Here is a 12,991-nt window from a genome sequence, read left to right on the forward strand (position 1 = left end):
TCAGCTCCACCTCAGGGGCCTCTCTGGCCTCATGCACCGAAATACCCGGTGACCACAGCAGTGTCCAGCTAGCCTCAGGGAGTCCTCAGATGCATCTTAGGTACAGGAAGCCTCCGGTTTGCGGCTTCCCACAAGCCCAGAAGGCAGACGCTGTCTGCCATCTTCACAGGGGAGAGCCGTGGAGGGGCTGCAGCAGAGGGCTGAAGCCAGGGCTCCTTGCCTGGGGCCTGCGCTCAGACTGGGGTGTGCACTTCCCCTCACCCTCACATGCCAAGCCCTCAGTGCCTACACACTGACCCAGTAAGTCCAACAAGCATTCTGTGATGTACTGTTCCGATCCCCGTGGAGACAGAGAGGTGGAGTGACTTGACCACCTCATAGTCCTTAGAAATGGCAGAGCTGGGAGTTGAACCCTGGTGGTGAGGGTCCTGGAGTGAGCACTCTGCAGCCTCTCTCCTCACCGATGACAGCACACACTGCCTGGAGCACTTCCCATCTGACTTCCTCCAGGCCTCAGAACCAAGGACACGTGGACAGGAATGCCTTCCTGACACCCGATGTAAGCAGTGCCCTCCAGGCTGCAGTCTACAGCTCCGTGCCTGTGAAGTTGCTCAGTCATGTTCAACTCTTTGTGACCCCATGGACTGTCACCTGCCAGGCTCCTCTGTCCATGGGATTCTTAGGCAAGAATACTGGAGTGGCCAAGCCCTCCTCCAGGAGATCTTCCCACCCAGGGATCGAACAAGAGAGGTGGTTAGAGTTGGGGTCTTGAAGTGGGTGGGGGCAGTTCATGCATCATCAGCTCTCAGAAGGGCTTTGCAATTTATTCCAAATTTATGTCTCTTATGTCTCCTGCATTGTCAGGAGGGTTCTTTACCTTTAGTGCCACCTGGGAAGCCCTGCAGCTCTCTAGCCTGCTGTAACTTGTTGACTTAGTACTTAGCACTTAGCACTATCTGACATATTTTACTGTATTTAATCAAATATAAGATTTTGTCAACTCTAAGACCTACCATTATGCATCTCTAAAAAGGCTGATAAATACCAATCATCACTACATGATCCCAATGACTACATCAGAGATGTTCAAATGTTAAAACCGTGCCTCTCAGAATCAGTGTTATACCATGTATCTATTTATTTGCTCACTGTCCTTCTGTCCCCACTAGAATGGAAGCTTCATGACAGCAGGAATTCAGTGGTTTGGTTTACTACCCTATTTCCAGACCAGACAGTCAGGTTTTCAATGAAGATGTGTTGAACTGAGTTGAACCGAACCACTCTCTGTGAGGCAAGTACTACTATCACCTCCATTGTACAGATGAGAGCTGAGATACAGAGAGGTCAAGGAACTGGCCCAAGATCACACAGCTATCAAGCTCCTGACTTATCTTCAGATAGTTCAGAACACACTGTTCCCAAAGGGACAACATTTGAAGAGTTGTACAAAGCCGTTTTAAAGCTGCTTCAATTTGTTTTGATTTTAGTGTAATTTGGGTATGTTGTGGTTGTTGTTGTTTAGTCAGTAAGTCATGTCTGACTCTTCACAACCCCATGGACTGTAGCCCATCAGACTTCTCTGTCCTTGGGATTTCCTAGGCAACAATACTGAACTGGGTTGCCACTTCCTTTTCCAGGAGATCTTCCCAACCCAGGGATTTCTGCATTGCAGGTAGGTTCTTTACTGCTGGGCCACCAGAGTATCCCCGTTTGGGTGTGGTGTACTGTAAAACAGATCTTGGGCCAAGCCATCTTTCAGAATCAGTTCTCTATGAAGTGTGATTACAATGCATGGTCTAGGGGATGAATGTCCAAAATCACACTGTTTTGGTCATCTGCCCTACCCAGGCTAAAAGCTCATATAAACCAGAACAACCTTAAACACAGTCTCTGAGACCAAATTCATTTGTCTAATTCATCTCACAATAAAGCATTAGGAAATGTTAAACTAGTCCAGCTGCTTGCTGAACTAACTGAGTGTTGCCTATGGTTTGCCATCAAGATCTCAGTTAGAGTAAGATATGACGGAGCCAGAACAGGTGAAGGGACCTTCTTGCTCATTTTAATTCTTGGTTCAGTTCAGTTCAGTTCAGTTACTCAATTGTGTCTGATTCTTTGCGACCCCATGGAATGCAGTGAGTCAGGCCTCCCTGTCCATCGCTAACTCCCTGAATTTATTCAAACTCATCTCCATTAAGTTGATGCCATCCAACCATCTCATCCTCTGTTGTCCCCTTCTCCTCCCGCCTTCAATCTTTCCCAGCATCAGGGTCTTTTCAAATGAGTCAGTTCTTCGCATCAGGTTGCCAAAGTATTGGAGTATTCAGTATCAGTCCTTCCAACAAATATTCAGGACTGATTTCCTTTAGGATGGACTGGTTGGATCTCCTTGCAGTCCAAGGGACTCTCAAAAGTTTTCTCCAACACCACAGTTCAAAAGCATCAATTCTTCGGTGCTCAGCTTTGTTTATAGTCCAACTCTCACATCCATATGTGACTATTGAAAAAAACCATAGCTTTGACTAGCATACCTTTGCTGGCAAAGTAATCTCTCTGCTTTTTAATATGCTACCTAGGTTGGTCATAACTTTTATCCCAAGGAGTAAGCATCTTTTAATTTCATGGCTGCAGTCACCATCTGCAGTGATTTTGGAGCCCAAAAAAATAAAGTCTGTCACTGTTTCCACTGTTTCCCCATCTATTTGCCATGAAGTGATGGGACCAGATGCCATGATCTCAGTTTTCTGAATGTTGAGTTTTAAGCCAACTTTTTCACTCTCCTCTTTCACTTTCATTAAGAGGCTCTTTAGTTCTTCTTTGCTTTCTGCCATAAGGGTGGTGTCATCTGCATTTCTGAGGTTATTGATATTTCTCCTGGCAATCTTGATTTCAGCTTGTGCTTCTTCCAGCCCAGCGTTTCTCATGATGTACTCTGCATAGAAGTTAAATAAGCAGGGTGACAATATACAGCCTTGACGTACTCCTTTTCCTATTTGGAACCAGTCTGTTGTTCCATGTCCAGTCCTAACTGTTGCTTCCTGACCTGCATACAGATTTCTCAGGAGGCAGGTCAGGTGGTCTGGAATTCCCATGTCTTTCAGTATTTTCCAGAGTTTGTTGTGGTCCACACACTCAAAGGCTTTGGCATAGTCAATAAAGCAGAAATAGATGTTTTTCTGGAAATTTCGTACTTTTTCAATGATCCAACAAATGTTGGCAATTTAATCTCTGGTTCCTCTGCCTTTTCAAAAACCTGGAACATCTGCCTGAACATCTGGAAGTTCACAGTTCATGTACTATTGAAGCCTAGCTTGGAGAATTTTGAGCATTACTTTACTAATGTGTGAGATGAGTACAATCGTGCAGTAGTTTGAATATTCTTTGGCATTGCCTTTCTTTGGGACTGGAATGAAAACTGACCTTTTCCAGTCCTGTGGCCACTGCTGAGTTTTCCAAATTTGCTGGCATATTGAGTGCAACACTTTCACAGCATCATCTTTTAGGATTTGAAATAGCTCAACCGGAATTTCATCACCTCCACGAACTTTATTCATAGTGGTACTGCCTGAGGCCCATTTGACTTCACATTCCAGGATGTCTGGCTCTAGGTGAGTGATCACACCATCGTGGTTATCTGTGTCATGAAGATCATTTTTGTACAGTTCTTCTGTGTATTCTTGCCACCTCTTCTTAATATCTTCTGCTTCTGTTAGGTCCATACCATTTCTGTCCTTTATTGTGCCCATCTTTGCATGAAATGTTCCCTTGGTATCTCTGATTTTCTTGAATAGATCTTTAGTCTTTCCCATTCTATTGTTTTCCTCTATTTCTTTGCACTGATCACTGAGGAAGGCTTTCTTATTCTCTCCTTGCTATTCTTTGGAACTATGCATTCACATGGGTGTATCTTTCCTTTTCTCCTTTGGTTTTCCCTTCCCTTCTTTTCACAGCTATTTGTAAGACCTCCTCAGGCAGCCATTTTGCTTTTTTGCATTTCTTTTTCTTGGAGATGGTCTTGATCCATGTCTCCTGTACAATGTCCATAGTTCTTCAGGCACTCTATCAGACCTAATCCCTTGACTCTATTTCTCACTTCCACTGTATAATCATAAGGGATTTGATTTAGGTCATACCTGAATGGTCTAGTGATTTCCCCCACTTTCTTCATTTTAAGTCTGAATCTGGCAATAAGGAGTTCATGATCTGAGCCACAGTCAGCTCCTGGTCTTGTTTTTGTTGACTGTATAGAGCTTCTCCATCTTTGGGTGCAAAGAATATAATCAATCTGATTTCGGTTTTGACCATCTGGTGATGTCCACGTGTAGAGTCTTCTCTTGTGTTGTTGGAAGAGGGTATTTACTATGACCAGTGCATTCTCTTGGCAAAATTCTATTAGCCTTTGCCCTGGTTCATTCTGTACTCCAAGGCCAAATTTGCCTGTTACTCCAGGTGTTTCTTGACTTCCTGCTTTTGCATTCCAGTCCCCTATAATGAAAAGGACATCTTTTTTGGGTGTTAGTTCTAGAAGGTGGTGTAGGTCTTCATAGGACCGTTCAACTTCAGCTACTTCAGCATTACTGGTCGGGGCATAGACTTGGATTACTGTGATACTGAATGGTTTGCCTTGGAAATGAACAGAGATCATTCTGTCATTTTTGAGATTGCATCGAAGTATTGCATTTTGGACTCTTTTGTTGACCATGATGGTTACTCCATTTCTTCTAAGGGATTCTTGCCCACAATAGTAGATATAATGGTCATCTGAGTAAATTCACCCATTTCAGTCCATTTTAGTTTGCTGATTCCTAAAATGTCGACGTTCACTGTTGCCGTCTCTTGTTTGACCACTTCAATTTGCCTTGATTCAGGGACCTAACATTCCAGGTTCCTATGCAATATTGCTCTTTACAGCATTGGACCTTGCTTCTATCACCAGTCACATCCACAGCTGGGTATTGTTTTTGCTTTATCTCCATCTCTTCATTCTTTTTGGCGTTATTTCTCCACTGATCTCCAGTAGCATATTGGGCACCTACTGACCTGGGGAGTTCATCTTTAAGTGTCCTATCTTTTTGCCTTTTCTTATGGTTCATGGGGTTCTCAAGGCAAGAATACTGAAGTGGTTTGCCATTCCCTTCTCCAGTGGACCACGTTTTGTCAGAACTCTCCACCATGACCCGCCCATCTTGGGTGGCTCTACATGGCATGGTTCACAGTCGCATTGAGTTAGATTGATTCTTGGAAATTAATTTCTAATTACCCAGGGTGAGAGCTCTTCATTAGAGTGCCCTCTTCATGTGGGCTTCCCACAGGCTAGGACATCTCCATGCTCCTTTGAAGCACAAAGAGAAAATGTTTATGAAGAGCTCTCTGATCCCTCATCCTGGACTGTTACAAACATCCACAGCTGAGCACTTTTTTTTTTTAATAAAAACAAAATATACTTTAATAAGTCACCTGCATGCTCATTGGTCTATCTTTATCGACTGGTGGCTTTGCTTAATTGGTTTGCTTGCTGAATCCATCCAAAAGTCCCATGTCAATAGAGGTACGTTCATAGAAAGGGTCTATCATTTTATGGTGCCAATACCAGATAAAACAGAGTTATTTAAAGACTGTTGGCTGGTGTAGCATAAAGCTCATTATTAAGGGTAAAACCTCATGTTTATGCACAACTGCAAACAGTTACATTTAAATTGGCCAGCAGGGGCCCAGTGAAAGTGACTGCCTGACACTGCCCACCTGAAGTTCCTTGGTTTTGAGTACCTCACATTGCATCATCGTTTTTCTGTATAAAAGTGCCGTAACCTGTAAAATGAAGGAAACATAAAAGCGAGTGGACTAGAAAGCCCAACGGAAACATGAGATGCCACTCCTGGTACATTCTCTTAGGTGCTTATTCCACAAGGGGTACATAAAATGCAAGGTGCCGGCCTTCTCACCTCAGTCTGTGTCTCCAATGAGAGGCATATGCCCACCCGGTCCACTGGAAACAGTTGATCAACAGGTAAAATGACCTTGAGATTCCTGGTGGAAATTTTATACAAGAGGACTCTAAGCTGATCTGGGCCCAGGTTGTGCTAAAGATACCAGCAATGTTTACCCTTCATGGGGTGCTTACTGGATGCCAGACACTATACTACACCCTTTATAAACATAATATTGATGTACACACACAATTCTAATCATTAAGTCTCCTGTTTTCTTTTCTTCCTAGCACTAAACACTGATAATTGTGTATATAACTACTTAATTTTCTTACCCTCTGTCTCCCCAACTAGACTGTATATCTGTGAGACTGGGTACCTTGTCTTTCTTATTCCTTGATGTAGTCATAGCACCTAGAACATTAATTAGCACACAGTGAGTTCCCAATTATGTATTGATGAATAATGATGAAAACTGACAGCAGGTCTATGTGAGATATCATTACTCCCATTTTACAGATGAGGAAACTGAGGCCCAGAGAGACAAATGACTTGCACAAGGTAATAGCATGCACACAGATAATAACTGACAGAGCTAGAATATAAATCTGGTCTAGCAGTTTCCAAAGATGGACCTTCTGGACTATTCTAGACTATACCATTTGGCAGTGGGAGGCTGGAGCTGGCTCTTTCTGGAGTGCCAAGCTTTCTAACTTCCAGTTCAGTGACTTCCATTTGCTGGCCTGATATTTAAATGTCATGGCACCAGTGTTTATACCACAGAAATCGGCAAAGCCCTACCAGCCGGCTTCCCCTTAGGAGCAGCAGGTTCACCACCCCCTCTGGATATCTGTGATTCAAGTATGCTTTGTTGGTTTGTGCCTCTTGTATGCACGTGTGCTCAGTTGCTTCAGCTGTGTCTGACTCTTTGCGACCCCGTGGACTGCAGCCTGCCAGGCTCCTCTGTCCATGAGATTTCCCAGGCAAGAATACTGGGGTGGGTTGCCATTTTCCCCTCCAGGGGATCTTCCTGACCCAGGGATCAGACCTGGGTCTCCTGCATTGGAGGTAGATTCTTTACCGCTGAGCCACTGGGGAAGCCCTTTGTGCCTCTTACTGATTCTTAAATTCTCAAAGACCTCCTTCTTCCTCCTGGTCCCCTTTCCCTAAATCTTCTCTTTTTATAATGTCTGCTCAGAAGCGGAAGCAGGAGTATGGCGGGGGCAGGAAGGGAAGCTGTAATTCTCTCAGTGGGCTGCTTTCCAGACTTGAGGTCCTAGCACTGCTGGGTCTTCCCATGTAATTGGTCCTTATTCCTCACAGATGGACACACAAAGAACCCTGGGCAATCCACCCTCGTGAAGAGCTTTCCCCAGGGTGATCTGTGGAGGTGTAAGTCCTCTCTTCCTTCTTTAACCTTTTAGAGGTATAATTATCAAGAAAGGGGAGGACATCTACTAGGCTTCCCTTTTCCCACCTCTCGTCTGGTTTGGACTGGGGCATTGTATCTGTCTGTGAGCCTTGAGAAATTATTGGGCTATGCTCAGAGAATACTAGGGGATGTTGATCACGGAAGCCCACCATCCGCCTGCCGACCCCGTGTGAGTACCAAGCGGCTTGTAAGCCAGGGTGGCAACAAATCTTTCAAGAGGCTGTTTGAAAATGCTTTATGGCACGTAGGGCTACAAGGCTCTAGCTGAACAAATGGAAAAATTAGTCTACCTTAAAATAACCAAGGCAAGTAATTTTCTATCACCTTGTTTCTTAAATGTACTTAACGTCTAGAATCTGGGCTTCCCAAAATATGGCGAAGGGTCATCAGTTAAAATGGCAACTAACTTGAAGATAAACAAAACAAAACAAAACAAAATTTCCACTTTAATAGTTGCTTCTAAAATGATGCCATCAGCCCTTCTGTTCAGAATATGGGGAGTTAGGAATCAAACAACATCAATTACTATTTCTTGAATTTAACAGGCTTGAGCTAGTCTAGGAGCAGGAGTCTTATCCCACATCTACTTAGGCTCAGCCACAGCTCTCCCTGAGCCCTCCAGGGGTTTCCCAGGTCCCACAGCTTAGGTTTGGTTTTCTTCGGGTTTTTCTTGAATGGAATGGTTTGCTTTCTAACCCCTTTCTCCAGATTTCTAAATTAGTCTTCATCCCACAAAGCAGGTTAGTGATGACGACCAGATGGGCAGTCAGTCTACGGTTTTCTTGTGTTCTTTTCCTTTTTCTCTTCCTCTTTCTTAAACTTTTTTGCCTTTTTTTTTTTTACATTTCCTTTATTCATTCACTCACTCATTTATCCTATTCCATTGCTTCAATAAAGATCTGTCATTAAATACATATGGCCACTATGGAGAAGAGCATGGAGATTCCTTGAAAAAAAGAATAGGAGTAAAACTACCACATGACCCAGCAATCCCACTACTGGGCATATACCCTGAGGAAAACCAGAATTCAAAAAGACACAGGTATCTCAGCGTTCACTGCAGCACTATCTACAATAGCCAGGACATGGAAGCAACCTAGATGTCCATCAATAGATGAATGGATAAAGAAGCTGTGGTACACATATAAATGGAATATTACTTAGCCATAAAAAGGAACAAATTTGAATCAGTTGAACTAAGGTGGATGAACCTAGAGCCTGTTACACAGAGTGAAGTAAGTCAAAGAGAACAAATATATATGGAATCTAGAAAAATGGTACTGAGCACACTACTTGCCTGGTAGGAACAGAGACAATGGATGAAGAAGAGGGTAGATGAACTGAGAGAGTAGCATCAAAACATATACGTTACCATGTGTAAAACAGATAGCTAGTGGGAAGCTGCAGTAACGCAGGGAGCCCAACCCAGTGCTCTGTGAGAACCTAGAGGGGTGGGATGGAGCATGAGTTGGAGGGAGGCTCAAGAGGGAGGGGATATATATGTAGACTTATAGCTAATTCACATTGTTGTTTGACAGAAACCAACACAACATTGTCAAGCAATTATCCTCTGATTAAACTTTTTAAAAGCTCTATTAAATAAAATCTATGCATCACAAACCAAGAATGCTAATTCCTACGGATACCAGGAGTTTGGCCTGCAAGGGGTTTGCACTTATGGGAGGAGAGACACAAAAGTACAAGCAGAGGGGAAAGAGTAGGACACTGTTGGTGCGTACAGGAATGCCCCCAAGGGTTGGAGAAGGCTACATCTGACCTAGGGCCTGAAAGATGAGCGGGAGTTTGCAGAAGTAAAGGGGAAGAGTGTTCCAGACTGTGACAGCACGTGCAAAGGCCCTGAGGCACAAGGCAGTGTGGCTCCAGAAAGAGGCTGAAATGAGCACTGCAGGGTGGAGGTGCGAGGCGGCTAATGGCAAGAGACGTGGCTGGAGAAACTGGGAGGCTAGATAATAGGGATCTAGCACACCAAGGTAGGGAGCTGGGACTGGATTCAGAAGGTGATGGGAAGGTTGGAGCTGTGAGTGACGCAATGAATAAAAAGCAAAGGTGGGGTTAACTCATTTCCTACCACACAGTCATGGCCACCCTTCAACAGAGGCCTCTGAGGTTCTCATGATGGCTGGTGTCATTACTGAATGAGTCATCTGGCCTGAATGTTGATGACTGGGGGTGAGGGTAGGGGAGAGGATGAACATGACTCACAGGGGGCTGAAAATAAACCAGCCCTATTACTTTAGATGCAAATGAGAATAAATGGAATTTCTGGGGCTCATTGTAGCTGGTCTTTTTTGAGGAGGAGAGGGCTGGATACTGAGATACAGGGTCTACTGAACATTATAACATCTTCCCTGCACCTTTTGGCAGGCAAATTACTTCACAGGCCATGAAAATGAGTCACTAAATCCTAAACCTTGGTTGAGAAAAGCAAGTTTGATAAATGTGTTCAGCTACTGGAATAAAGACCCAGAATGCAGGCAAATCATGAAGTTCAGATGGTGCCAATGCAAAAACAGCCCCAGACCTGCACTTAGTGTTTCACACACACACTCACTTATGTGCACACCCCCTCCCTTTCTTTCCCTGAAATATCAGTTGCAAATGTCAATGCCTAGAATAGCTCATGCCTACAAAGTGATACAATTATAGGTGACCAAAAGGTGAGACAGAGGTGTGTATAGGAGAGTTGGGGGTAGCCCAGAAAATAAAAAAGAAAAGAAGCAAAAAAATCAGTCAAGAAGAACCATGAATGCAAATATCACGTTTCAAAATGTTTTAGTATTTTGAGGATTTATATCACTTCCAAGTGTATTAGTCACTTAGTCATGTCCGACTCTTTTCGACCCCATAGATTGTAGCCCACCAGGCTCCTCTGTCCATGGCCTTCTCCAGGCAAGAATACTAGACTGGGTTGCCATTTACTTCTGCAGGCCTTCTTCCCCAGTCAGGGATTTAACCCAGGTCTCCTGCATTGCAGGCAGATTCTTTACTGTCTGAGCCATCAAGGAAGCCCCATTTCATCTCAAAATTCCTGCAGTATTTTTACAGATTTAAAGGACAGGATTGTACATCCCTGAATTTAGTCTCTGGAAAAACTTACTCTGATGTTATAACTTGTGGGAGTGACTAAGAAGGCCTGGCCTTTAATTTTTGACCAAACATCTAGGTTACAGAGCTTAAATCATTTTGGAAGGCCTGATTAGCTTGTCTAGGGTTAATTAGTACCTTTCTTAGGCATTCTCGTCCACCTCCTATTTCATGACTGAGAATAGTAGAGCTTACTTTTGCAAATATAGTATGTTAAATCCAAGAGGTTTTTTAAAAATTTTAAAGACAGACTAAGTGGAGAAGAGGCTACGTAGAGAAGACTCCCCAGTACACCCTTAGGCTGAGCCCCTTTAGCCAGCAGTAAACACACAATCCTCTCTGCTCTTTTGTCATGGAAGGGTTCTCTGGATGATCCAGACACTTCCATGCATTTTTTTTTTTAAAGAATGAGCATCTTTCAAAATGGCACCTCCTGATAACCAATGACTCCCAGCAACGCCGAGCATGCCCATCATTTGTCAGGGGATTTGGTGCCATTCAAAAGACATTTCCCAAGAAAGCACCTCCTCCTTCCAAGTAGTTTTCTTGAGTCAAACTCCAAAGGCCATCCCTGTTGTGAAAGCTGCCTCTAGCAAGAAGTTAAAATTGAAGTTATCTTGGCAAAACAGGAAATTATTTGGGGGGCGGGGGACAGAATTAAACTTGGGTAGTTTTTCTTCCTTTTCTCAATTGTACTTTTGTTCACAGCTTCAGCTGGGAGAGAGAGTGTTCACATTTAGTTTGGAGTTTATGAGTTCATATTTTATAATTAACGTTGCCAACAGGGGAGTTTGATTAATACCAAGCAGTGGATTTTGAGCAATGTTCCATACAAATTGCCAAATTTAGCAATAAAATAAATTGGTTATGTGAACATAATTAGTAGGATGACTACTTAAAATTCAAAACCGAATGTGAATAATTCCAAATCATCTGAGCCACAAATCCATTATTTGTATAGAAGGGAGAAAGTATAGCATTTGGGTTTTATTTTGCCCTCAACCACAATGTTATTCAGCACCAAGCTGAACATAATGAAACTTCTACAATGGGTTGTGACAATATTTTAGAGCAATCCAGAAACACACACAGATGCATGCGCACGCATACATGCAAAGGGAATGTAATAAAGATAAGAAATGCTAAACTGAATTTCCATTATAAATGTAAAAATCTATAACAAATTTTTACGCAAATGCTGTATTACATTTTTCTGATGCACCATACATAAACCTATGGCACAAAATTACTCAGGAGAGCTTCTTGTCTTTAAATATTCACAGTACCTTATTGTCACCCTGGACTTCTCCGAGCCTTTGCTGAAGTTCTTTAATTTCTTCTCCCAGATGTTTATTTCGGTCCTGAGAATCTCTCAATAGTTGTGCAAGATTAGCCTGCAAATATCAACACATTATGAAATATAATCAGAAATGGAGGACTGGAGAAATGTGAGGCTTTATTAGGCTTATTGCAGTCAGCATCCAAGCCCAGCTGAAGCACACAAAGCCCTTTAGAGCAAACACATGTACGAATATAGCAAGTGTGAAAATCACGCCACTACAACCGCATGGAGGGAAATAAAACTGGCCATGAACCTCAATTTGGGGATGTTCTTTATTTCCAGAATGCCTCACAGACAAGTGATGGAGGACTTGGTCTTACTTGACATTTTTTTTAAAGCGCTCCTCATGAAAACTCTTACAAGCAGTCCTAGACTTCAATGCTAACTTTGGGCCAACAATAATGGAAAAGTTTCATTTCCTTGTTTGGATAGTTTTTTCCTTCAAATAGATCATGTTTAATGAACTTTTCTGTGCCACATTAATGCCCAGAATTTTGATTAAAAAAAAAAATCAGTTAGACAAGAGACCGGTGAGGTATCTTGATTGCAGAAATCAGGATCCAGCGTAATGGAACAACCTTCCGGGCTGCTTTGCTCACCTCCTTATTCCCCTGTTCTAGTTCCCAAAGTACCAAACAGCCAGGATGAGCGCCTTCCAGTCCAGTCTCTGTAATGGCATCGCTTCCTTAAGATTTCTTCCTGCTCAGACCAGATCCCACTAGCCCACAAGGGCAGTTCTCCCCTCCCTCAGTCTAGCTTCATCAGCACATCATAGCCGGTTCCTCTGGACCGCGTGAGCATCCTTTACCATGCTCCCAACCTTCTCAGATTCCCTGAACCTGAATTTACATCTGTTCCCAAACTATGTGCATGCTTTCATCTATTCAAGCCTGTAACTTACTATTCAACTTTACCTCCCATGGCTGCTGCTTCTATACTATTCAAATTTTGCTAATTTGTTCTAATTCTCACCTTGCTTATTGTGCTCGCATCTAACACTCAGAAAGAAGAAATGAACTATTCAAAGGTAGAGATTCTTTTTCCTCCTTCCTAAGCTTCCAAGGACATTGCTCCAGAAAGTGCTCTCATTTCAGCAAATGTTTTAAAGACTCCTGATGAATAAATGAATGATGGAAGGAGGGAGGCAAGCAAGCCAGCAATCGGAATATGACTCCTGAAGAGGCA

General features: G+C 43.1%; 1 protein-coding gene across 1 annotated transcript in view; it reads right to left on the reverse strand.

Annotated features, from left to right (window-relative positions):
- CCDC149 (coiled-coil domain containing 149) overlaps positions 1–12,991 on the reverse strand; it is a 116,712-nt gene that overhangs the window by 42,429 nt on the left and 61,292 nt on the right. The window contains exon 4 of the mRNA XM_069592997.1: positions 11,751–11,858. Coding sequence (XP_069449098.1) covers positions 11,751–11,858 — 108 coding nt within the window. The remainder of the gene's footprint in view (positions 1–11,750; positions 11,859–12,991) is intronic.

This window comes from Ovis canadensis, chromosome 6 (genome assembly GCF_042477335.2).
Source record: "Ovis canadensis isolate MfBH-ARS-UI-01 breed Bighorn chromosome 6, ARS-UI_OviCan_v2, whole genome shotgun sequence".
NCBI classification, from domain to species: Eukaryota; Metazoa; Chordata; class Mammalia; order Artiodactyla; family Bovidae; genus Ovis; species Ovis canadensis.